A 27,329-nucleotide genomic window follows, 5' to 3' on the forward strand; every position below is an offset into this window, starting at 1 on the left:
TCTTTTCCTGTTCATCCTTCCCGTACGAAACACAAGGAAAGCACCAAGCACATTATTTATAACCAACGAAAAGATTTCTATTGAACAGTGACAGCCCAAAGAAAGAACGAAAAATAATCAAAGCGTAATTAATCCGATGCCGACGGCTGATATCATAACCCTCGTCCACACTGCCCCTTCCTCCTCTTCGCCACTCACCACCGAAAAGTTGTTACAGGTGTGACATATCACATGCGTGTGACGGAGTCTCGCTGTACAAACACGGGGTTATCACAACGAAGAAAAAAAAAAAAAAAAGAAGGAACATGATGATATTGCAACAGACACCGCCTCGGAGGTCCATGTCGTAACTTCTTGGCAATCACTTCTTTCTCGTACGCTTCAGCCACTCAACACAAGCGGCCGGTATAGCTCGATATCAATTGGACAGGATCACTTTTTTACTTCCTTTTCTTGTCTACGGACGGTGATGTAGCATTGAAAACAATGCGTCGCAAGTGCGTGATGGATGCATTGCCGATTACATTCCGTCAGAGGGCGGTGACGTGGGCGGTTTGTGTACATCATCTCTCACTCAAGGCCACATTCCTGTGGGCTGTCTCTCTCTCTGTTTTCTCTCTCCCTCATTGGGATGTCTACACGTAACGTCCTTGAAAAGAAAACGTGATTTCGGAGAGGAAGAAAGTGTAAACAACGGTGTTGGAAGAGGTGAAGCTATTCAAGTAAGGAGTGTATCATGAAAGAAGTGCTTGGGTCCAAAGTTGTAGGTATTTGTTAATCAGATAAGTATTTAAAGAGATTGAAACATTTAACTAATTTATTTTACTAAAAGGCAAGCTTTCGGACGGAGTCCGTCCTTCATCAGGTGCGACGTGATGAAGTACAGACTCTGTCCGAAAGCTTGTTTTTTAAGTAAAATAAATTGTTTGAATATTTGAATTTCTTTAAATATTTCTTATTCACTTATCGAGTGCTAGACTTTTCCCGTTTTTGCCTGTTAGTATTTTTTAATCGGAAGATAAATTTTAAGAACGATGGAAGACTGAAAAAAAAAAAAAAGTAATGCTACTCATTTATTACCTGTCGGTATCAGCACGAGAACATTCCTGGGCAAACGGGGGCATCATATCTCCATTACACAACTACTGCGTTCTGACGCCGGAAAAGTGCGCGTTCGTGGTGTTGGCAACATGTACCTGATTTTCGGGGGGGGGGGGGGGGGGAGTTCGTCTTGTTCTCTGTGATTCAGATATTCCGGATGTTTATCAGCTTCTACGCTCCGCAAAATTGTACCAATGCTAGCAAAATCTCGAAAGTAAATAAACCTTGCCGGAAGAGACACAAAATGCTGAAACTAATCATCCCAAAGCGCGCTCTACCGTCCTCCTTTTGTGCCGTATTCTTCCTGCAAAGGAAGCAGACGACGAGGCTCGCAGAAACGCAATAACAGAACCGCGGAAAAAACATTTCTGCGAAACCTCCGCGGCGGCAGATGTTGGTCTGCACGAACTCGCGGCTGGTCTCTTCATTTTTTGCTTTCTTCTCTCTCTCTCTCTCTCCACACGCGTTAGAGGGAATTAAAACGAGACAAAGTAAAGGGAACCGAAAAAGGGAAAGTCCGCCAAAAGCTGCCGACGTTGCGAGGAAACGCGGCCACCATGACACGACTGCTGTCAGCGAGAGCTAGCCTTTCTTTTTCTTTTTGTTCGTGATGGTTTTGCTTTCTTTAAAACGTCGTGTGTTCCCCTCCCCTGTTTCTTTTTTCTTTTCTGCGTAATTATTGCTCGACCGCTTTCTTGCTTCTTTTTTCTCGTAGCACGCGACCGCAGCCATTTTCTTTTTTTCTGTTTCGTTAATAGCCATCCTTCACGAAAACCTCCATACCTCCACGACTCATCCAAGCTGTGTATTTCCTTTGTTCTCCAAAGGCGTCTGTTTATTCTTATGAGATCGCTACGCGCTGGCTTAATTGGTCGCTTTTTTTGCAGTGTCTTTCTTCTTTGCTGCTGCCTCTAGCGGTTCTGGGTCAGCAGGGTCTCTTGGTGGGATTTTTTCTTTTTCTTTTCATGCGCTGACCACCGTCTCGTTCTATCTATTATTGTTGTACGTTGAGCGTGTGAACCAGAATTGCCACCAACGGGTTGAAATGAATTCTGAAATTCGCCACAGTATTCATGTCAGGGCGAATCACCTTGTCCATAATTTCTTCTGGTTCGGTGCACCCGATGTGGAGTTTAGATTCGCGATTCTTCAGATGGTTTTTGTGCTACACAAGTGAATAATAAGGTGGAACAATCTGTCTTGTGAGAGATGATGCACAAGAAGTGCGCGAAACGCAACTACGAGCCGAATTATATTGCAGAGTACAACCCAATTTCTAACCCAAATAAGCACGTAACACAAGACCAGAAACCCCAGGTATAAGATACAAGCTGTAATGTCAGAGACACCAACATGAATTCGCATTCACAATCTGGTCCCAGGAGCAAAAAATTGGGGCCGTCACTGTGTCCGCTCCGTTCGCACAACTGTTACGGACGGACCTACACGGCTGTGTCCGCTGGTGGGCCGTATGAAACTACCACTTCAAGAGTGAGCGTTACAAATTGGTATTCGTCGCGCGCGATGTTATTTCGGAGCCGTAAATGGGCCGACAAGGCATAAAGAAAGCAAGAATGAATGAAGAGAGCAGAGATTTCGGAAGTGTGCCAAGTTTTCTGAAGAGACACTGATATGGCAAGAGGGTGTATTGATTTAGCGTTCTAGGCACAATGCGGGACGTTCGATAAGAACAGCAGTATACTACGCAATAACTGCCACTACGCTTTTCTTAGAAAGCGACGAAGGCGTTCGGTAGTATCGTTTTTATAGAAGCGCACACTTGTTTTTATCGATTAACAGCACGATTCGTTTTCTTATCGATTTCTGCCTATATATCCCAGTCGTTGAGGATGTAGCCTTTTTACCAGGAGATACAGGCCCCTTTCGGAATATACGCCAAAAAGAAAAAAAAGAGAATAAATGTTTTGGAAGCAGTCCTAATCCAATCAAGCGAACAAGCATTTTTTTTAGGCGATCGATTCTTCACCTTATTGGATGCGCAGAGGCGTCCCGTAATTTTTTTTTCCCCATTTTTTATTTTTTTCGGGTCTTGGTTCGATTTTAGGGCGGTTTGCGTCGTGTAAGCCAAAGTTGTGGCGTGCTGTCATTTCGGTAGATGATTTGATTACGTGGGAATGCACGAACGAGGAAGAAAGTGCACGTATTTTTTTTACGGACGTTTTCTGGTATATTTTGCAAGAAGGAAAATTGATGTCGTGCCTCCTGGGCTGACTTCACGTGGAACCGCGCAGACATTTGCCTTGGAGCATTTTAGGGAAACCGAGGAAAAACACCCCAAAACAGGACAGCCAGTTTCGGTATTCGTTCTCAAAGCCTGAGAACAAAGCGTAAGAACTAAGTCAAAGTCGAAAACGACGGGTCCTTATTTGTATCTTTTCAATTTTCTTTTTATATGGTTCAGTCTTTAAAAGCTACGTCGTACTTTCTTTTTTGGTTTCTTGTTAACACCAAAAACAGCAGGGATGGGCAGTATTTAAATACATTGTAATTGAAATACTATTTAAAATATGAATACACGTATTTATAGTTTGTATTTAAATACAGACTGGAAAAATATTTTATAATTATATTTAAATACACATTTTCAGGTATTTATTCATGTAAATACTTTATGAATATTCCTAAATACAGTATATACTGACTCGTATCTTAAAGTTGCCTTGCATTTAGCCTTACGGGAAGAAGGGCGAGATTGGGGCCCAGTTATATGCCGTGTTTGCGCTAGCATGCGAATGCGACAAACCATTTTAGATGACAGCTTTCTCACTGTTGTTGTGGACAACAGTAGCGACTGCCCAATTACCTTGTTGTACAAAGCATGTTCGTCAAATTTAATATAAGTATTTGTTCATCGGCACCTATTGGGATGTTGTTCTCCTTTGCGAATCCGATTTACGGCCGAACAGAAGATGCCTAAAAGATGCAGTCTTCAAGAAACATCTAACACTGAAACCGCCATGTTATTCTTACAAATAAATGCTATTGTTCGTTGATAATTTGTTGTTATGATCACGGTCATTTCTGTAATTCCAGATGACATTTTCCTCACAGTATTTAGAGTAGTAGTTACGGTATTTATATTTTGTATTGAAATATACTCACGTTGAAAAGTATTTATGAAGTGTATTTAACTACCTTTTTCAACAAAGTATTTTGTATTTATATTTGAATACTCAAAAAATATATTTATGCCCATCCCTGCAGAACAGTAACCATAGGGAGGTTGAGCGTGCGTGCACCGCGTTCCAAAGCTGATAAAATGTATAGAGATAAGAAGGGTAATAGAAATAAGATGAAACTAAAAGTAATATAATCGTTAAATATATGGTCCATATAGGTAGGGCACCTGTTTCGGCTCTCACGTAGAAGCTTGCGAAGAACGGTATCCGCTCGAAATCTCCTCTGACGAGGAATAACGCAAAAACGTCGTGCAACTAATCGCCAGCTCAATCTGCAGTGCATTATCCGCTTTCGCTCGGCGATATGTGAGGCGATAAGCACCAACATCTTGAGCGCCGCTTAATTCCAAATTCTGATTGGAGTGCGATGAAGAATTGTATTATCTCTCTGAGAGTTGCAGCGTACGACACAATCGGGTAAATCTTCACCAAAGAATTGCCTCATCTCCTTGTCTCGCGAGAATTACGGGAACACTGCGGCATTCGGAATTGCCCCCGTAAGACATATTGCGGCCATAATTTCCGTACCTTTGTTTCTTCTTCTTCTTCTTCTTTTTTTTTTTTTTTCGTTCGCGTGTATTCGTGGGAGTTGCATTAAATCAAGGTTTCGTGGGCCTCCTTATGCATATATCCCTTCCATGCGTTTTGAATATTCGTTATATTAGGGCTCGAAACGTTTTCAATATATGCCGAGGGTATATATACGAGACATTCCTATAGTGGACCACCATCGAAGGAGTGTGCGAGCGTGACAGTGATAGTAATAGTAAATGTGATCTATTACGATAGTGATAGTCAATGTTGTTGCAGCCAACGCAGGAGCAAAACGCAACGCACACTTCCTTCATGGCGCCTGTGGAAAGCCTCAGATTCCTGGCTATACGTTGACTATATGCTGAATGGTTGTACGTAAAAGCACCGTGAACAACACACATCAAGGAAATTTTCTGTTAAAAAATGAATTAATCGAAGCGTCAGCTGATATTTCTGTATAGAGTACACAACACAGGACAGCTGTTGGGTCTTCGGAAACTGTTTGAGACTGCGGACAAAGCTGTCGTCTCTGTCACCTTGAAATCGAATGAATAGAATGCAGTGAAGCGTCTCATTATAGGGACACTTCCTAGCGGACAAGAACGCGCTGGGTCCGGTAGGTGTCCATACTAAAGCTGACCGGCTATTCTGCACGTCTGCACGGTCGCCATTGTATGCGAACATGGTCCAGAGGCAGCCGTTATAAGATCCGCACGCAGCGCACGTTGGCAATCGATGAAACCATCATTTCGTTTTAAGCAAACAAAATTACGCTACGTACAAAAAAAGTTTTCTTCCTATATTACATCCCGTTTTATTTTTCGGCCACGTTCTCGTGGTCCGTACAAATGACAGGAACATGAGTGCCAGAGGTCGAACCGGCATCCATACACACCAGACGTGTCCTTCCTCTATATAGGTCTAAAGTGTAGCAGAGGCGCGTAAAACGGTGTCTTTCCTTGCAGTTTCCTTGAAGCGAGGAACTAAAAAGTGTCGGAATTAAGGAACGCTTCTGTAAGCCGAGATCTTCGCTCCGGTGGCTGTTTGTACGCAACGCAGGTATAGACCATTACGCTTCGATAGCTGTTCTTCCTTCAGGAAGCTACCACGGTCTCAGAAAAAAAAAAAAGAAAAGAAGAAAAGAAGTGCTCAGACGGAGCGATGTTCGTTGCGGGACAATGATCGCGGGGGCGTCTTAGAAACGCGTGCACTTAGCTGAACGAAGCGTGCTTTGGGGAAATTAAATGAGAGTGCAGGGGACGCCATGGCGTTGGAGACTGCGGAAGGTATATAAGCTTTCCATGCGGACGACTGTGTGGAGTTTGGTGATGGTGGGCAAGGAGAAAATGTGGTAGCAGTGCCCGAGGTTGCGTTGCCAAGTGTCTTTTTTGATATGCCTCCTCGGGACGCTGCGTTACTGATGCCGCTCGATGCTTCATCTACTTGTCAGTTACGGCACCGCTTGCGGCAGGTGGACTCGCCGAGCTGCTGACGCTGTGGTGACTTGGAAAGTTTGGAGCATAAGCAACGTTTCAGGAATATACATTTACAGACCCTTGACCTCTCAATATGACAAAATTACTTGGCATATGGTTAGGGTTATTTTTTCTTCAGACTGTATAGCATGGAACGTGACGTATGGTCTCATGAGATCCGTTTGACTGAAACCACACAGAGTAATAGTTAATATAACTATATTATTATATATAACTATAATATTAATAGTTAATATAACTATATTATTATATATAACTATAATATTAATAGTTAATATAACTAATTTATTAACTAACTAACTAACTAACGGCGTAGCTAAAGTTGTAATTTAATTCTCTCAGGTGAACAAACGTCGTACAAGATTACATGATCACGTGACATCAACTGCGAACACGCGAAACAACAACCACAACAATTAAATTATGAATGATGATGTCATGATGCGTTTTCCCGCTTATAGACTGTGGGACACCACCCCAGAGCATGTGAGTCGATACGATTTGAGGAGTGAAAAAAAGCTACTATATACATAAAGCCGGAATTTTAAATCCGACGTACGTCATTACAAACACAGATACGGCAAACGTTCACCATCTGACGCAACAATTTTCCTATCTCCAAATTCCCACGCAAACACCAGCTCTCTGACGCACGAAAAGAAAGAAAAAATATACCGTTTTCATCACACGTGGATGAACACTAACGCACAGCGCAGAAGCAACGTTGCTGTTATAATGGCCACGTGCCTGGAACGCGGAATGAACCGGCACACACAGCTTGCACACCGCGGCGATCTTCTTGTTGCGCATAATAAGCAGTGCAGTGGTCTGTTATTGTGCATGCATTTAGCATCACACATTGCATCCGCTGCAAGCGTGCGAGAGAAAACAAAACGAAACAAAGAAAGCAAGGAGAGGAACAAGTTCGCTCGGGATTGTGCTGAAGAATCGTGTGCACGAGAACGACTGCGTGCCGTTGTTGTGATTTATGAGTAAGCACAGATGAAAGGCATGTTGTGTGGAAAAGTTTCCGATATTGAGAGAGCCCCAAACGAATGGGCCGATGCAACCTCCTGGTGGAAGGAAGTGAGCTAAATCGTTCGCCATATTTCATTCGTATATATCGTCGGAGGCTGAGGGTGGGGGGGGATTAGGAAATGTTGCGGAACGGTTTTATGATTTCCTTACTAGAAAGAGAGAGAGAGAGAGAAAATGATAAATTGAAAGACTCGCCGATGACGAATTGATGTTACGGTGTTCGAGCTTGAAACTTGAAAGGGCGAATCGCATCCTGTACATTATGATGACTTTGTATAAGAAATGGGTGGCGAAAATATATTGGTGTGCGGGGGAGTATTTCTTCGGAAAAGCGGAAGGGTCAGAAAGATGGCCAGAAGAAGAAATGGGCTGTTATGGGACTATATTTTTTTTAGTGTACTTCTGTGGTTGATACGAATTCCAGTTCTTGGCACGTGACGTTTCAAGAAAGACAAACAAAAAGAGAGACAGCATAGTCATAGTGTAACAGTACCGTATATGTGTTATTTGGACTTGTTGCTATGGTGTGCTCATACTAAAAGCGCTAAAAAGGAACACAAACAGTGTCTTGTTTTTCTGCACTGTGTTTGCGTCCCTTTGTTAGCGCATTTGGTGCGAGAATTGCTGTGCATATTTTTGAGTAAAGAACTTGCATGTATACGCTGCATTGCTTGCGACGATAATAAAAGCGCTGCTGTTATTGTGACACAACTGGAAATGTGTGTCGAAATTGAGCGATGATCTTTATCTTATCGATTGAAGTAGATCAACTGGCGACGAAGAAATCAGTTACCGATAATGGCACTCAATCTGTCCAATTCCAGCAGTATTTGGGATGGTGGTTGACAAACAGCGTGCTATGCGATGAAGTTATTTTTCAAAAGTGAAACAGATGAAAGAGTAGCGAAGATGCTCACGCAGTGTGGCCGAAAAAAAAAAAAAGAAAATGATAAAAGAAACAAGCCAAAGCCCATTTCTCTGCCCGAGCCACGTGATCCTGCACCACTGTCATTGGCCTCTTCCAAAACCTGACTGCGACTGTATCGCGCCCTTCTTTTGGTTACCTTTGTCGTTTCATTTCCTATCGCTAGAGGCGTACCCTATCAGCAATCACGCCAACGAGAAATAATTCGCGGAGAAGTCACATGGGAAAATATTAGAGGAAAGAGACAGAAATATTATCTTCTGGATGGTATAAGGCGCCACTATACCGTAGCTCAGTAAGAAGTGCAAGGCACAGCATGAGACGTCTTTCAATAAAAACATATAGACCCCATTCTTTTAATATTCTCTGTCATGGTCACATAGGCTCGTTTGCACACAATAATATGCTGCCTGGTAGACTGCATATGTAGCCTGAAACTATAATCGCTCGATCCTTCCTTAAATCTATCTTTAGATGTATAGATCGGCAGGGCAGGAAACTGCAAAGGGAAGCAAAGCCTGCTCTCCTAGTGAGCATCTCGGGTATCGTGGACTTGACGTTTTACACATGAGTTCGAAAAATTTAATGCTCTCGGACGTGCGTATAGAACTGACGGGCTCCCACAGCCCTGAATAGACTGCACTGGTTCCGGCCACAAGGGGGCCTTCTTTTGGATGATCCGTTGATGATAACCAGATGGTAGACATGGTCTTGTTTTTATAAGTCCCGTGGTGTATAACAAAGCCTGCATTCAACTCCACCATAGAAATGGAACGGGCCATGTGCAGTGTCATGTGAGTCAGCGAAGGAGAGACTAATATTTCATCTCTATATTTTTCTCTGCTATCATCATCATCATTTAATTAGGACATTTGTTTTATTGGATGCGTATACGCATCCAATGCTCCCCACTCTCCAAGGTCGAAAATAAAGTTGTTGTTGTTTTTGGATGCATATGTTTAGAAGACTAAAAAAAAAAAAAAAAAAACAGAGGATGTACTGTATACTTTGCGTGAGCTAGTACAGTTTCTCGTTAAAGGAATAAGCGCGATTGGAGAATCATTAGGATGAAGGAGGTTGATATGACTTGCGTGTCTAGCTCTTGAGAGAATTCTTATTAGAATGGGGGTGGTGAATATAGCATTAACGTGGTAGGGTGGGGTTGGTGAATACGGCTTTTACAGGCTGCGCGGCGAAATAGAATTCTTTGCGATACTTTTTGGTATTCGTAAAAAAAGACTCCACGATACTAGTGAGATACCTTTGATTAGATTCAACAAATGAAGGGAAAACACGAAACATAACATGACATGGTGCTCTACCGTAAAGCAACAATATGTCATATCATTCAAAATAGATTGCAATCCGCTGCACCTCGTGCCAAGGCAGCAAGCCCTACGGGCATCAACACTGCTTACAGGGCATTCAACGTGGCTGGTGATAGCAGGCCCAATGCCAACCAGGTGATTGTACCATTATCGCTGCACAGCTTAGACCAGGTCGTATACGCCCTTCTGTAACAGTTACCACAAACGCTTCCCAAAATGGCGCATGCCTCCAGTTTGCAACAAATAAGCCATTCGCAAACGATGCCATTCTGAATGATGGTTGACTTTGAGTTTGTTACGTGGCGAAGCTCGAGCACATCATGAAGTTTTGTCCATCATATGATAAGGCAAGGGAAAAACATTTTACGTGAACAGATAAAATGACACACACACACATCATCATCATCATCATCATCACCCCCCCATCGTCGTCGTCATCATCATCATCATCAACAACAACAACAACAATAACAACACCATGATGATGATGATGATGATGTTGTTGATTATGATGATCATCGGCATATCGAAATATGAGGAGACTCTGGAACACCAATGTTACTCGGTGCCGACTGTGCTGTCTGTTTTTGTGTGTGTGTGTGTGTTTTGCTCAGACGCTTTCAGACATATGTCTGCACAGTTCCCTTAGAAGTCGGCCCAGGACGCACATTCCCCCAGAGTGTTATTCGTGACGTTGCCCAGCTCTGTGAGGCCGACAACGGCGAGCCCTTACACCACCACCATCACCACCACCACCATCACCAATGGTGCTGGATACGAGAGCGTGCAACCGGTGTAGGCATTCAATTTATGAATCCCCGAACCTGTACAGAGACGTTCTTTGAAGAGGGATGAATAGGATCGACAAAAGCGAGCTGGTGATGACAAACTCTTTGCCTCGGGTTTAGTTCGCAGGGATAAATAGAGGCCGCACGAATTATGTGAAAGCGCGGCTTTCGCTCCTTTCAGAAAACTACGTCATGCAAGAAAGCGAGAGTCTGATTTGCAGGGACTCGAAATACACGGAATGCATATCTGCAGCCCTGCCAACTGTTCGAGATTCCTCCTTACAGTTAATTTCTTCAGTTATCGGTTTTCTGTTTCGTGACTATTCATTGGATGGTTTTCCCTGCCTATCACACCACTGCGGCTTAGCAAAGCCATATAGTTATGGCTGAAAAAAAAAAAAAAAAAACACATAACGAGAAAGAGGTGCTGCAGCTTCACTTACAGGAACCCAAAGCCAACGTTGTTCTGTTGTCTCTTTTCTTCTTCCTTTAATTCTTTTTCTTTTCCGCTTTTTTTCTTTTTCCCTTTCTCCCTGTTTTCGGAATAACAAGCCGGCTCTTTGCCTGGCCAATCTTTGCTTTCTTTTTTTTTTAAATAAACATATAGCCCCCACCAAAAACACAAGGAAAAGACAACTCGTATAGAATGCGCTGAAGTACCCATTGGTGCAGTAGCACCATTGAAACTATGAGGGTTTGGAAAACGCGAAAAAAAGCAAGAAAACTGCAAATTTAAAACGCGCAGTTTCTTTCTTCTAGAATCACAAGCTTTTAGTAATTAAATGACAGCACAAACCAAAATAACGAAATACAAAACAGCTGTTCCTGAAAGGCGGATGGAGGGAGGAGGGGACGAACAAGGAATTTCGCTGCAAATACCACGACACGACCGAATCACCTCGTACTGAGCAATAAAATTACACAGTTTCCGCTCAAGGTCTTGGCGGTTCCTCTTCACATCCTCCATGATTGACATTACACCGATTACACCTGTGTTTAACCGCCCCCTATCGGGAAAACGAATGGTATTCGCGGCATCCCAACGTTGGCGTGACGTAAGACGAGTGAAAAGCCTTGGGACGATCGTTCGGAATGCGAATCGACGACAGGCAACGCGACACAGGATCACCGCATCGGTGTCAAGGAAAAAGGCCCAGGGAAAATCGATGCGGACGCCCCGGGGACACAGAAGGGGAGAGAGAGCGAGAGAGAGAGAGGCAAGAATCGGCTAACCTACATTGAGGGAAGAAGATGCTGACGGCTGATGCTGCGTTGAACGCAGATTCATCTGTGGCTTTTTCTCGCACCGAGTGCTGTTTTTAGTCGATGCAAATGGACGGAGAGGAGAGAGTTGAGAGGTGTCGTCTGCGTTGGAAGCGGTGTCGTCTGCGTATACGTGTCGTGTCGTCTGCAAACAATAACGACAACACCAAAATGTGTGCTGTTCTTGTATGCGTTAAATTTGTCTCGCGTGCGCAACTGTCTTTACGGGATAGGGATGGGATGCTGCCTCTGCGGCGAAACATCCCACTACATCACCATTACTTATTTGTTTGTTGTTTATTGTTGTTGTAGTGACAGTAAAAGATGAAGTAGTGAAAAACCGTGGGATACGTTGTCGCTGTGCAGACGTGGTTGCTCACATGTAGTGAGAATGGGTCAATGGTGGTTCCTAAAGTTGAATTTTCGAATTGTATTATACAGGGTGTTTCACCTAAAATGATAAAAAAATTCGAACTGGGGACGTACTCGCCGGAGGATTGTGGGACTTTCGGAAATTACCTTCTGGAAACTTTTGCCGCCATTTAGGAAGGCTTTGAACATTTTTTAATTGAAGGAAAATTATTTTCTTCCATTGAGCTCCGAAAATTGCCAAGCGAAACTTCACTTTCTTATTTATTTTTTATTTTTTTAACAGAAATATGAAATCCTCCAATGGATAACCATAGTTCTAACAAAAACTATGCACGGTATCGCAACGAAAATACTCGAAAAAAATTAGTAAAAATTCCGCTTTAGCCCCGACAGCTTGATTGTCGCAAAGAAGCGCGCGCGAAATGTGCGTCTAGAGGAGGAAGCGTCCCCGCCTTCATTACTTTTGCCTAAAAATAAGGTATTTGAGTCTCTACTTTACGCAGGGAAGCATCCCACATCATCATCATCATCATCATCATCATCATCCATTCATCTATGTTGTTGTTGTTATTGTTTACCGATGCTTTGAAGTTGGGCACTATATATAGAAAACAGACTGCAGTCGAAATAATATTTTCTTAATTAACTTCCCGTGCATGGCATTACGTGTTTTCTAAGCCACAACTCAGCACGTAATCAAACCGAAGGCCAGTTCTTGTTTTTTCCTTTCCTTAAATAACCATGATATAATTACAGAAGCAACTGTAGCACTTTCACCCCTGTGGTCCACTTCATTTGTTTTGCCGTCCGCGTCTTCTGCAAGAGACAGGACGCAGAAGACGGTATTCTTCCCTTTCCTGCCGATGTTCCTTTCCAAAGACTGGTCGAACGTTTGTCTCTGCTTTTCACTTCGTCGCACAGTCAGGAGAAATTTGTTTTCGTCGTCTGCTAACAATGTTGTCGTCTGCCAGTGAGCGGTCTGCTAGCCCCTTAGGGAGGCGAAGAGGACGTCACTTCTGCTTTGTTACCCGACCCATCTTTTCTTCCGCAGCCGATGAAATGCGTGTCGTCTGCTCCTAAAAGGTCTGTTTTCTGCAAGCAAATCAAAAACGTACCGGAAAATATAGAGGAATAAAAACGCAAAAAGAACATGGTCCCTACGTTTTTTATTGAGATTGAGCCACTTTTTAAAGTCGTAATAACAAAATATTTTCTTTCACGTGGGGCGGAAAACGTGATGTATGCTTGTTCGGCGGTTTCTGTGAAGTCGAACGTTTTGCAGGAAACGACAGCGTTCTGCATGATGGCCAAGCAGAGTAAACATGATCGATGAATCGAAACATTCTGTTATCCTGCTTTCCTATTCGGTGCCTGTATTTGGTGTTCGGTCGGGGTTCATGTCAAAAACATCTTTCGCAATCTCAGAACCAAAATTGCACTAACGTGAAATATTACGTAACAGATGTTTGAAATAGTACTTTCTCTATCGCCTTTCTTCTTATGTAGCATCGTATTCGGAATCTCTTGTTCGAAAGAAAGAGAAGGAGAGAGTGTGTGTGTGTGCACGGATCAGTTTCGATATTGGCGCTGACGATTTTTGCTGAGAAACTTGGGATGCAGGTTCACAGCGATGCAAATAATTGAATTGCTCTCTGCAATAATGATGTATGTTAAAATTTGTACTTTAGAGAAATCAGGAAAAATTTGAAATAATGATTTTTTTTTGTTTCAAACTGGAGTTTACTGCATTAATGTTCTAGTGCTGCAGTACATAGTTTCTTTATGTATATATATATTTAAGATGGGCCATCTCCATTTTTTCTTTTCTTTTAAAAATCAATCAATCAAGAGGGCCTGTATTCACCGCCTTCTATAAAGTCCTTGGAAGCAAAGTGAGTTAACTTCCATTGTTACTACAGAGAGCCATTCAATTCAATTAATTAATTTAGTTTATTTATGTACCCTCAAGGCTGTGAGGCATTACATAGGGGAGTGGTAAGTACATTGCATTAAAAAAAGGAAGAAAACGGCACCGCAGAAAAAATTATTTCACGTTTATTTGACATGGTACGAAGCGCCACCACTACTTCAAGTTCTATACCATTTAGAAGAACAACACAACGTTTCGATAAGAATCTTTATTTTGTGTCTTGCGTTACTTCTGTTCTATGAAGCTTTAACAGCTGACGTTTCCTTTTTCCAGCCCCACCGCTTGGCAGGAGCGCCAAAGACGGGCCATTCCTTAAATCTCTCCGACCTCAGGTAAGCGAGAATAGCCGGGAGGCTTCGAAACCTTTCGTGGTACGCCTTCAGGTTCGAGAACTCGTCCAGACATTTAGGTCTGAAGAGGTTGTGCTGATCGAGGGCTTCGTACAGCATAAAGTCCACGTAGCATAGTTGCTCTCCGAGGAGCCATTTTTTCGTCCCCAAGTAGTCGGAGAAGAGCTTCAGTTGTCCGTGCATCACTTCGGGGTAATTCCAGCGCAGGGATTCGTACGTATCCGCTTTGCAGTGATGGATCAAGCTCCACCTAAGTGATTAAGAGCCGTGTTTGTTAAAGGAAAATTTATTAAACACAAGAACGGAATAAGGTCGGACGGAGTCGGTGTTTGCAACTGTGGGAGAAAGCTTCGTACAGCAGCACACAAGATTGATACAACAACAAAAAAATTAATCGTGACTATGCTGGTGTGATTCGTGATTCACCGCTGGAAAGCTGTATATACTACCCCATTTGGGAATAGTAAGCCTACATCATGGCTAACTTTGCCCTTTTTCTCTTTTTTTTTAATCATCATTAAACATAACCCCCCCCATTACACGCGAAATATTAGGTGTGAGATATGGGAATGTAGTTAATACAACAACAACAACATATAAATTAATGATGATGAATACGCATGATTAATACAGGAATATACGGGTCTATATATATTAATTATGATTGATGCGAAATACACATAAGTAAAAAGGGGGGACATGTTTATTAGGAGAAACAAAAGAAAATAGGGAAGGTCAGCCAGGCTGATGCTAAAGTAAATTAGCGTTGAGATTGATTGAGCAAAGAGAATTGATTTATATTAAAAGGGGGGAGAATGGTGGTTCTAATCATTCAGTTCTAAAGATGAACCAATGCTGCTTATTCCAGCTTGTAGCTACTAGCATAGCGCATATCTTGTTGCTGTTATTATTATTTTCCTTGACTTATGTAGAGAATGACGCATACCTAAAGTCGTTGACCTGTCCTTCGAGCATATCTTGTTGGGTCTCCTCTTCGTGGGTCTTTGCGTACAGCCCATGCGTGCGGCCGAGATAGCGCATGATGGCCAAACTCTGGGTTAGATTCACTTTTCCATCCTGTCAGAAACCAATCAGTGTTTGCTCAAAATTTGCCGTCTTTGAAGAGCGGCTCAGTTGCTCGCTCGCGCTGCGCGGATAAAGAGTAAGGGAGAGTGTATTATCAGCAGCACGTGTGTTCATGAGTTCACGTGAACGAACTTGAACGAAACCTGAACACAAATCCTGCGATATGCGTTGAAACGGTATCTGCCGAGTTTTCAGAGCACGTCCGATAAACCCTCAGGTGGGTAAAATTTTGATCCGCCGGGTAATCAATAATTGATTTGATTTTAAAAGTAGATAAATAAATAGTTGATATTAGTAACCCAAATCAGCGAACTCCTGCGTACTGACGAACCTGCTGAAAAATACATCAATCCAATATCCGTCCAATTTGTGCGTGAGCATAAGTAACGGCAATCAGCCGAGGTCAGCTACAAACATGGACGACATGGTCAATGTCCGCCATCACTTAAAATATTTGCCACAAACTAGGCGCTAAAATTATACCACATACAGTAGAATACACAACGCTCTACGTACCACATAGTAGGGCAGGTTGGGAAAGGGTAAGCCCTGCTTTCTCAATTCCTCTCTCTCTTTCCTCCATAACGTCTTGCACTCGTCGCCCGGCACGTCGTCGATAAAATCGTACGTCTTATTCTCGTAAGGCTCACCGATGTACTCCAGCAAGTAACGAATGGGCTGACCAATAGCACGAATGCTCCAGTAAGCCAGCACCGCGGGCTTCGTGGACGACTCGCGCGCCATGTTAGAAGCAGACGAAGATACGACTGACTGGCCGTCGTTCGGAGTGACTGACCCAACGCAGAGGGTGTAGCCTCGCTCAGATAACAGACACGGGTAGTGGAGCGGAACTGGGACGATAAGCTCGGCTGGAAACGCGGTGTTGCTCGATAAGGGGAGGGTATAATACAACACACAGCCGCCGGAAAGTGCAGTCGGAATGTTGTTGCCTGGTCGGAATGTTGGAGTGTTTCGTGCGAATAGCACTATACGTATATAGAGGTGGCCTTGTGGAAATGCGAGGATCGGTGGCGATAGCAATGTTTCACTTGTTCGAAGCTGGCTAGAGTTGGTGTATGCGAGTTCGGGAGGTTCGAATGAGTTCGTAACATGGATGTGCTGGCGCTGTTCGTTATATTGAAATTGCGTGAAGTGGTGTCTCTAAGGTTGTTTACAAACTTGGTTTGGATTGTATTTCTCCGCTGTATGCTCTGCCTTTAGTAGCACTGGGAATGAAAATGAGTTCGTAGCATGGATGTTGCTGGCGCCGTTCGTTATATTGAAATTACATGAAGTGGTGTCTCTAAGGTTGTTTACAAACTTGCTTTGGATTGTATTTCTCCGCTGTACGCTCTGCCTTTAGTAGCACTGGGAATGAGAATGAGTCCGTAACATGGATGTGCTGGCGCTGTTCGTTATATTGAAATTGCATGAAGTGGTGTCTCTAAGATTGTTTACAAACTTGCTCTGGGTTGTATTTCTCCGCTGTAATGCTCTGCCTTTAGTAGCACTACTTATCAGAGTTGTTAATACTTGCTATAATATATTAATAATTGATAGATTGTATGTCATGTAATATTATCAGAGCCGTTAAAAGACAGGAAACGAGAAAGCAACGTTATAACGTGACCATTGTAGCAGATGACACCTTGGAGACCACGTGTAAGTACACTTTAAGAAAAAGATGAGTAAGTTACCACCACCACCACATATCATAAACCTCTACAGGCCTATCATAAACCCCTGCAGGCGCCCTTAGGGCAGCCAACCTGCTCCAAATCCTTCCCCCGCTTTTTTTTTTTTCATTTTTCGCAGTATTTACTACTACTACTACTGCATGAGTAAGTTTAGTCTTTTTTGGGGACTAGGCATAGGTGCGCTGCCACAATCATTAGTCCCTTTCTGTACCATAATGCAGCGCGAAGTTTAGGGGCTATTTGCAGTGCTGTATTTGAAGCTTTTATTGAAACACAGTCACCTCTGAACAGTAAAAAAAAAGACTACTTTTATTCAACCAACCTCTTTGTTGCACGTAGCATTGCCGTTGCAGTTTCACGTTTCATAACCATTCAGATAATTGGCATCGTTGTAAGCGGGTTACAATAATCAGCCGGACGCCTTTATCCGACCTCACCGGGACGTGGCGCGTTCATCGAAAACGCAGTTTTTTTCCCCGCATATCAATACGTTTCAGCAGGCCTCCTTCTTGTATCCCCACCGTTTCAACGGTCCCCCAAACACGGGCCAATCCCTGAACCTCTCCGATGCCAGGTACGATTTGATAGCTGGAAGGTTCCGGAAGCGCTCGTGATATTCCTGGAGATTCGGAAAGGCGTCCAGGCAATCCTTTTTGAACAGCCTGTGCTGATCTAAGGCTTCGTATAGCAGGAAGTCGACGTACGTCAGTCTATCTCCGAGAAGCCATTTTTTCGCACCGAGGTAGTCCGATACAAGTTTCATTTGACCTTCAATGGCGTCTGGGTAGTTGGACCAGCGTAACGAGCCCAAGACGTCGTACTTGCAGTAGTCTATTAAGTGCCACCTAGAAATTAAGGACAATGACAATAGTATTAAGATGCATGTGTGTGAATGGTGCTGATAAACATATCTCAAGCAGCACAACATCTTGGCCCAATATTGGACCAGTATTGCCAATATTGGTCCTATATTGGGCCAAGATGTTGTGCTGCTTGGGATGGCTTTGAAATACCTGGGCTTGAGGGCTAAAGTTCCTGAAGGCATGTCATAAATTCTCTAAAAATAATAGGCACTGTTATGGGCTGCTGTCTACGATAAGGAAATGAAATACTTTCATGAAAATCAAATGTTAGGTACGTTCAATATGTCCTCTTTGCCACCTTATTTGGCACACCGCATAGTATAAGAAGAAATACCTGGCTCCCCCACACAAATAATAAGGCTGATATGGTTATGGGATGAGTTGCAGAAGACAACAGGAAGTACGTGCTTCAGCTACAGGATGGGCAAAATGTTCCTTGTGTTGATTGATTGATTCTCTGAGATATAAAAAATACGAAGATGTGAGACCATGTTCCTTGAATTCCTTTTCAGGTATTGACCTGGACAGGTCAATACCTGGAGGACAGGACAAAATATACACAGAGAAAATACCTACAGGACAAAACCAGAATAAAGAATGACTGGACAGTCATTCTTTATTCTGGTTTTGTCTCTCTTGGTTTTCCTTTAATTCGCGTTCTAGGCCTGTTGTTCTTGCTGTTCTTTTCTTTCTGTTTATGCTTATTTTTCTCCACGCCATATTTCTTTACAAACCTGCCCAACATTCTATCCTCTTACGGATATTGGAGTATCCAGTCCTAACCATTTCGGGACTAATACCTCCATCTCAACGAAATCCCCCTTCAGCCCCCCCCCCCCCACACACACACACTAGCACTTCCGTCCAATTACCCTTCCATCTTATCTAATCTAACCTATAGATGGGTTTATCAACCCAAACGTTGCCATACCAGCACTGGACAGCTGTTTCCGGCCTTACTGGACCATCGTCATGCACTACGCATGGATTGAAACGTTTGAGACAACCTATAGATCGGCAGCACATACGGGACCTGCGTGATTTTTTGGATAGATACGACTGTCGGTGTTCGACGTGCTTGGTGCGAGAATCCCTGAGAGCGCCGTTCTCCTGAACTTCCCCTCCTTGGCATTGGGAACAAATGAACAAAATGAACAGATGAACACAAGAAGAATGTCGTTACCGCAGATCGTTGACCTGTGCTTCAAGCACGTCTTGTTGAGTTTCCTCTTCATTGGTTTGCGCGAAGAGTCCGTTTTTGCGGCCCAAGTATCTCATGATTGTCAAGCTTTGCGTTATCTTCACGTCTCCGTCCTGTTTATAAACGATAAGAAGCTTGTAAATCTGTTTCGTCAGTCAGTGCCTTGTTGTCCGTCTTTCTTTTAGTTCCCCTGTGCTGGGGTTTTATCGATTTTAAGAAGCTTGACACAGAGCGCTCGGGACACGTCTTGAAACAGAGCAGACGTTGCAGTCTGACACATTAGAGACAGAATCGCTGTATTCGTAAAAGCGATTGGTGCAGTGCAGTTAGCACGTACTGAAGATGTAAGGGTCGGCAGGAGTGTCGCTGGAAGAATCTTGGTCAGTTTCTGTTTAGTTTGACGCTGCAACGTTTGAAAGGAACGATAACAATATCGCTACGTTTATTTGAACATTACGTATCGGTTATTCATACGAATATAACAATGTTCAGACCTCCCGAGGTCTTTACAGCGAACCTTAGGGAAGGGAAAGGAAAGGGGTTACGCCTCGTCTTCCACTTCACAGAACTTCACGGCATAGCACGCTGTACGCCAACCATGGCCACGAATGATAAGGTTATCACTTCTGATTGGAAGACAGAGGGGGGGGGGTTACGCCTTTTTGTGACAATTTTCATACATCAGAATTGCCACGCAAAGGCGTACGCCCCCTCTCTCTTCGAATCAGATACGGTAACTCCATCATTCGTGGCCATGGTTGGCGCACAGTGTGCATTGAGGTGAAGTCGGTGCCGGCTGTGCTGTCTGGGGTTTTTCCTGGGTTTTCCTCAGACGCTTTCAGACATATGTCGGCACAGTTCCCTTAGAAGTCGGCCCAGGACGCACATTCCCCCAGGGCGTCAGTCGTGACGTTGCCCACATACGTGAGGCCGACAACGGCAAGCCCTATCACCACCCACCACCACCACCACCTGTTTTTGGAGTGTCGGCGCCACGTTGCATGACTTGTTTATCAGTACTCGCAGGATGAACCACATGTACGGTCTCAAAAGCAGAGGGGGGAGGGAGTAATGTCAAAATTGGCACGCCGTTGTTGGGTCACACAGAACTTCACAACATGATTCACGGTAGCCCAACCATGCACTCTTAAAAAATGAACTTCACCACATAGCACGCTCCGAGCCAACCATCACCTCGAATGACATCGTTATCTGCTCTCATTAGTTGAAAACGGGAGGCGTACGCCTTTTTTGTGACAATTATGAACAGCATAAGTATCACGAAAAGAAAAAAAAAGGCGTACGCCTCCCGTTTTCAACAAATCAGGGCAGGTAACGATATCATTCGAGGTGATGGTTGGCTAGGAGCGCGCTATGCGGCGAAGTTCATTTCTAACAGTGTGTGTTGAAAGAGTTCACAAGCTCAGACACTTTTCTGACTACTCTTTCTTTTCTTTTTTTTTTTTTTTGGGGGGGGGGGGGACACTTTCTTGCTACCTTACCCTTCATATTTACTGAGAACTGCTAGCCCGCTAGACATATATACCGACTACATCTAATCTCTTTGGCGATAGCGATACCAACGCGCGCGTTCGATGAAAGTGAAGACATGTCATACCATATAGTAGGGCAAGTTCGGGAAGTCCATAGCACCGTCCCCTCGTCCAAGCGCTTCCTTGTCCTTTAGCCATTCCGCTCTCAGCTCGCTGGGAGGGGCGTCTTCCTTGAAATTGTACACTTTGTCCTCGTACGGCTTGCCGATGTACTCAAGCATGTAGCGAATGGGTTGCGCGATGCCTCGCACATTCCAATATCCCAGCACCGGCTTATCGGCGAGCGACATATCGTGTTCGTTCGCACAATGCTGTGCAGCAACACGAGCTACGTACTTGTGCAACGTTCGCGTATGGAGGTAACGGAGACTTGGGAAGGCTAAACTTGGTTTGGCTCAAAACGCGTAACAGGATAACATTGCTTTCAGCGCCATCTTCTTAACCTCTCCTCTTATTTCCGATTGCGCAGCGTATACATATACATGTCGCGTCCCGTCTGGAGAGCAGCTGATAGTATATGTTTATTGCCTCGACTCTGTTTATGGGACAAGATTTCAAGATTCCGTCCAGGGTAGCGGAGTTGCCACTCCGCGGTTGGAATGATTCCGGAATCGTTCCACATTTATCAGAGCCCGGAATGGAATTGGGATGGAATGGCGGGAACTGTCCTAGGAATGGAATGGAATTAGGCATATTTTTCGCAGGCGGAATGGAATTGGAATGGACTGGTCGGGGTGCCACACGGTCAAGGGGGAGGCGTGCGCCTTTTTTGTGGCAATTATGGACAGCATAAGTGTCACAAAAAAGGCGTACGCCTCCCGTTTTCAACAAATCAGGGCAGATAACGATATCAGTCGAGATTATGGTTGGGTATGGGAGCGTGCTATGAGGTGATCAGACTTGTACACGTTACTAAAAAAAAAGTAATTGATTACCGTTACCGTTACCTTGTACGAAAAAGTAATTTTTTATCGTTACAAATTACTTGCCGGAAAAGTAATGAAGTAACGCCTTGAAAAGTAACGCATTACTTTGCCAATTACTTTCGATATCTGAGAAAACGATATAAGAAAAGATAGAAAAAAGATATAGAAGAAAAGATATTCACACACACACACAAAAAAAAAGGAAACTGGGCAAAAACGAAGTCAGCATTGAAGCAGAATTTATTTCATAAGACCAGTGTTCAACTTTAGTAGCAGCTGCTTGTGGAAGTTTTCGTCCGTTAATTTTCCGCGTTTTCTTGTCAGAACGTCCGCAGCTACACTGAACACTCTCTCCACCATCGCAGCGGTGCATCATCCCATATATGTGTGTGCGCGTCGTCCCGAACAATGTGGATTCTTTAGTTTCCAAGTAATCGATTACTTGGTAATTGATTACTGAAAATTGTAATTGAATTACTCAAAAAATTACTCGGCCCCAAAAGTAATCTATTACGTTACAAATTACTCAAAAAAGTAATTGATTACTAGTAACGCAATTACCCGTTACCCGTTACGTACAAATCGGGAGGTGATGTTAATTTTTAAGAGTGTTTGAGCATTCGGTGGACCCACAGCGGAAGGGGTCGTGGTCTTCTACGTGTAACAACAACAACAACAGCAATGGAGTGCAGGAGCTGATGTGGGTGGACAGAATAGTGCGTGGACAAGTTTACGTGGTATTTGGAGGTCGAGTTCCTCAATGAGGTGTTGATTATTTGTTCCTATGTCATCACGTTTGCTTTGAGAGGAGGAGGGGTTGGGTTCGAACCCTACCAACCTGGCTGTGCCCCTCAAGTTTTCCTAATTTCTTCCCGCAAACTTTCCAGGCGAATGTCGGCACACAGTTCCCCATGAAGTCGGCCCAGGACGCATCGAAACCCCTTCCCTCTTTTTTCTCCCTTTTCTTTTCCGATTCCCCTTTTCCTTCTTTCCTTTTCTCTTTTGATTCCTCTTTTTGTTTTTCTTTCTCCTTCCTTTTCTTTTTCGTCTTTTTCGTTTCCCCCCTTTTTTTTTCGGAATAGCAAGCCGGCTCTTTGCCTTGCTAACCTTTTCTTTCTTTTTTTCTTAAGGAACATATACCCCACTTACCTCTCTCCTTCCTGCTGTTCCCTCTCCATCTTCCCACGTCTCTATACGCCGCTCGTACCTCGTATACTCACAGTCGCTTCGCGGTGCTAATACGTCTCACCTTTCGTGACGCATAAGTTTGCTTCTTTAACAGCCACTTATATAGGATGCGAAGGAAGGACAAATTAAACGAGTTTTTCTTCCGTCCTCCGGTTATAATTTTCTTATCGGTTCGTTAGAGGGGGGTCCCCGAGGATTACGTGCCCAAAAATATTGGATCTGGTGGACGATAGGAATAATTTGATTAAGGGATTCCGCCCCAAGCTACGATATGATTAGTTCGTCCAATGGCCGCCCGTGTAGCTTTTTCAGTTTCAATTCCACTGAGCTGCGACGACGGGAACTCTCTAATGAGTCGGCTGCCTTTCATATTCATTACTTTTTCTCTTTTAAAGATCGGACATTTCTTAGGGATAGGGTGCGAAATGGGAAGTTGTAAAAAAAGTAAAGGAAACGCGTTTTTTAAGAAGTACCTTCGTATGTAAGGCGGACGTGTTTAAATTTCATTTCCTTTGCCGTGAGACGATTATTTGAACTCTTGGGAGTTATTGGCTGGTAGTTAAAGAATGAACGCTAATTCGGTGGAAAGGAGGAACGGGTAGAACGTGTAATGGAATGCAAAGAGGTGCTTCTTTACCTTTATGTCTGTGTGCTGAAGAAGCAAGTTCACCAAATAACGAGCTGTATACGGGTAAAGGTTGGTGTGATTGATTTTTAAAAGACAAAAATGGAGGTGTTAGTCTCGAGCTACTCGGGACTGGCTAGCTGATAACTCGTATTGTACACACATGCGCATGCATGTGCACTTTCATAAGCAAGTGATTTGAAGTAGCCAGCTCTTTAGTTGTACTAGCCAATATATCCATATTCCTACATACAAGCCAAGCTAAACAGACAGATGATTCGGGATGAAATCGGGTTCTACCTATGCGTTCGGGTGAAGCTCTCTGTCCACATTGCGCAAGACAACACCTACTCGCAGAAAAATAACCGTTCTTCCAAGGTTCTTCACGGTGCAAGAACCTTTCTGTGAACTTTTCTTATCTTCAAGAAAAAAAGAAAAGTGGCTAAGGCTTCCTGATCTCCGTGTGTGCTGATTTTAAAGGTGAAAAATACGGACGAGCTGGAGAACTGAAGAGAGTATATACTTTCTCGAACGGTTATTTTTCTCTGTGCACAAGATGCTTACCCAAAAAAAGTATTAAAAAAATGCATATATACAACAACAACAACAAATAAGTAATGATGATGTAGTGGGGTGTTTCGCCGCTGAAGCAGCACCCTCTCCCATTGCATTGAGGGGGAGAAGATGGTGAATGATGATGAATGCTCAGAGAGCATTGTGCATATACACGCGTGTGTGTTCTGTATAGACATTCAGTTTTGTACCATTTTGCAAGTTGTACGAACGAACCTAAGCTTGGCACGCTGTACGTTGGAACATTATCTATATCGAATCTACAAAGTTTGATGGGCTGTTTCGGGACATATTTCATTTCCGAACCACCCATTTAATCGCGACACAATGTCAGAACCCAATATTCGCTGTCGGATTATAACAGGACACGACGTATTGTTCTCGCTTCATCAACTTCATCAACTCACATTTTGCACACATTTCGGTCTCCTATAGAAAACTCTGTAAATTCCGAAAAATTGTTTTGGAAGTCCAGGGCTTTGTTTCCGGCCTGAGGCGTAAAGTGAATTCACCCTCATGTCGCGTGAATTACAGAAGATAGCGAGTGATGAATGATGCCTGCGCATTCACTTGGGCCCTGCCATGGGTGAAAGCGCGCGTTCCCAAGCTGTGGCACATAACTGTCTTCTGTGGCGTGTCGCCAATAATGACTCTGATTCGAAAAATATACACGTGGCATAGAGGGCGCACTGAGTTGACGGAATGCTTTCGAAACCGTTGAGTGAACGCTGCGCAATTTGCCGTTTTTAGGGTTGTGAAGGGGCAATGAACTCGATAGGACGTCTGTCTTCGACACAGTGGCTGGGCTCGACGGAAACCCATCTCTCATCTCGATAAGGACAGCGAGGCATTTACAAAGAGAATGAGCATATGTTTCAGAATCCATAATAACAGCGCTAAAATAGGAAGAAGGGGACGGACAGAGAGCAAACAGACGTAGCGGGCTTTCAACCATGCTCTACTCGAGAACGGGTTACGCAAGCTTTAAAAACAGTCAAGCCACTGAAGCCCTTTCTTTTCTTGATAAAATCACAGAGGGCGCGCTAACGCAGTTCTCACACAACTTATTAATAAGTTTCTTGAGTTTCATGAAATTTTTCCTTTAACGAATAAAATAAGCTTCCGCCATTTCCCTCTTTTTCTGTTCTCTCACTGTTCCTCTCACTGTTTCAGAATGTTCAGGTCACTGTTATACCCTACACTCTTAAAAATGAATTTCACCGCATAGCACTCTCCTAGCCAACCATCATCTCGAATGATATCGTTATCTGCCCTAATTTGTTGAAAACGGGAGCCGTGCGCCTTTTCTGTGACACTTATGCTGTTCATAATTGTCACAAAAACGGCGTATACGCCTCCCGTTTTCACCAAATCAGTGCAGATAACCACATCATTCGAGATGATGGTTTGCTAGGGGCCTGCTATGCGGTGAAGTTCATTTCTAAGAGTGTGGCTATGGTATTAGTGACTTTTCCATCGAAATCTACAGTGAAATGCACAGTGATATCTGCTGTTTTCCGTGACGAAGTTCTAAATACGCGTTCTTCCGCAACAAACGGCATCCTCTGAAGGACCACTGGTGACCACGTACACAAGACATGCATGTAAACATAATTTTACTGGCTGTCACCGTACACTCTTAAAAATGAACTTCACCACATAGCACGCTCCAAGCCAACCAACATCCCGAGTGACATCGTTCTCTCACATGATTTGTGAAAAACGGGAGGCGTACGCCTTTTTGTGACAATTAACATTTCTGTATAAGTGTCACAAAAAGGCGTACGCCTCCCGTTTTCAACAAATCAAGGAAGGGAACGATATCACCCGAGATGATGGTTGGCTAGAGCGTGCTATGTGGTGAAGTTCATTTTTAAGAGTGCAAGTTCGCCCAAGTAAGGGCCACTTTCGTGGACCCTTTCTTTCTATACTTCTCGCATATCCACCGCAAGGCGTCCAAGTTCTCGTTACCCCGCTACTGGTCTTTGCCCCGTTTATCCCGTTCACACGCTCAGCTATTACCGCCCGAAGCGGCCATTCCCGAGATCTAATACCTATCCCGCCCACCTTCTCTGCGTATATACGAAATCGTCCAGAAAGGAAAACATTCCCCCCCTTTCAGAAGGAACAGAATCAGCGACACAGAAGAAGAGGGAACGGCTGAGTCTCTCCAGAAAAAGTGCATTGTCACGGACATAAAAGTTCCTCCTAATCCCGTCAATTGCTGCTTCTATAGAATCGGCCCTGGATATTTACTGATATTACGTTGGACTCTGTTACAACGAGCCCCCTTTTGTCGTCGGATAAAAGAGGAGGATTTACTGTGGCCCAGAAAAGTGAGGCATAAAGGGATCACACCCGACAAAGTTTATAAAGCACTCGCTTTTTTTGTTTGTTTGTTTTTTGTGGTGTTTCGTATAGGCCTCAATAGTTGACTATAAAGTTAGCATTTGTTAGACGCTCTATATATGGTAAACATTTGGGCTTTGCACCAGATCATTGCGTTTTACAATTCCCAGAAGTGCTCCCGGAAACTCAAAAGAGATGAGCACAATGCGTGGGCACGGAGGAAGGTTGGGTATAGATGGAATAAACGTAACATCGGCGGACCATCGGCGTACCATCGCAGGACTATAGCCGGACTATACGGCCGGACTATAGCCGGCACCACACTGGTGGAACACCATGCCGCATGGCCGAGCGGGTTGAGGCGTCCTTCTCGTTGGTGGTAGCCAAGGTCGTTCTGAAGACTGGGTAGGTGGTGGGTTCGAATCCCACCACCGGCTGTGCTGTCTCAGGTTTTCCCTGGGTTTTCCGAAGACTTTCCAGACGAATGTCGGCACAGTTCCCCTTGAAGTCGGCCCAGGACGCATACTAACCCCTCCCCTGTCCCCCACTTCTTCCTGCTGTCCTCTCTCCAGCTGTCCACATCTGAACGCCGCTCATAGCCCCAGTTGCTTCGCGGCGCTAACGCAGAATTTAAAAAAAACAATTGTGGAACCAGCACCACCTTTTTGTTGCACCTCCCATTCAATCCAGTGTGCGTGTTTTAATCACTTCGTAGTGAGGCATCAAACAGCAGCATTATGAATGTATCTCTTTGAAGCAGTTACAGTCTATACTACTGAGACATCATTATACTACTTCACTCATTTCCACTCTATTCCCACATCACCCGTATAGTCTCCTATACATGTAATGGGGTGAAGACGCGACGATCATCATCATCATCATCATTACCTTTATCGTTGCTGTTGCGCTACGTTGCCATATATGTCTCATATGTCTTTAG

General features: G+C 43.8%; 2 protein-coding genes and 1 long non-coding RNA gene across 3 annotated transcripts in view; 1 reads left to right on the plus strand and 2 right to left on the minus strand.

Annotated features, from left to right (window-relative positions):
• The window catches only part of LOC135369844 (uncharacterized), a 72,557-nt gene that overhangs the window by 2,290 nt on the left and 42,938 nt on the right, over positions 1 to 27,329 (plus strand). Inside the window, exon 2 of the long non-coding RNA XR_010415132.1 lies at positions 14,249 to 14,307. This is a non-coding gene — a long non-coding RNA (uncharacterized LOC135369844). The remainder of the gene's footprint in view (positions 1 to 14,248; positions 14,308 to 27,329) is intronic.
• LOC135369841 (glutathione S-transferase Mu 1-like) lies at positions 14,085 to 16,236 on the minus strand. The gene is made up of 3 exons (XM_064603395.1): positions 15,928 to 16,236; positions 15,272 to 15,402; positions 14,085 to 14,575 (listed from the first exon to the last, which is right to left on the minus strand). The coding sequence occupies exons 1-3, from the start codon at positions 16,153 to 16,155 to the stop codon at positions 14,212 to 14,214; spliced, it is 723 nt and encodes a 240-aa protein (XP_064459465.1). The 5' UTR covers positions 16,156 to 16,236; the 3' UTR covers positions 14,085 to 14,211.
• LOC135369836 (glutathione S-transferase Mu 1-like) lies at positions 17,393 to 21,145 on the minus strand. The gene is made up of 3 exons (XM_064603389.1): positions 20,791 to 21,145; positions 19,155 to 19,285; positions 17,393 to 17,953 (listed from the first exon to the last, which is right to left on the minus strand). Exons 1-3 carry the CDS (start codon positions 21,013 to 21,015, stop codon positions 17,602 to 17,604), a joined length of 708 nt encoding a protein of 235 aa, XP_064459459.1. The 5' UTR covers positions 21,016 to 21,145; the 3' UTR covers positions 17,393 to 17,601.

Source organism: Ornithodoros turicata, chromosome 10 (genome assembly GCF_037126465.1).
Source record: "Ornithodoros turicata isolate Travis chromosome 10, ASM3712646v1, whole genome shotgun sequence".
NCBI lineage: Eukaryota > Metazoa > Arthropoda > Arachnida > Ixodida > Argasidae > Ornithodoros > Ornithodoros turicata.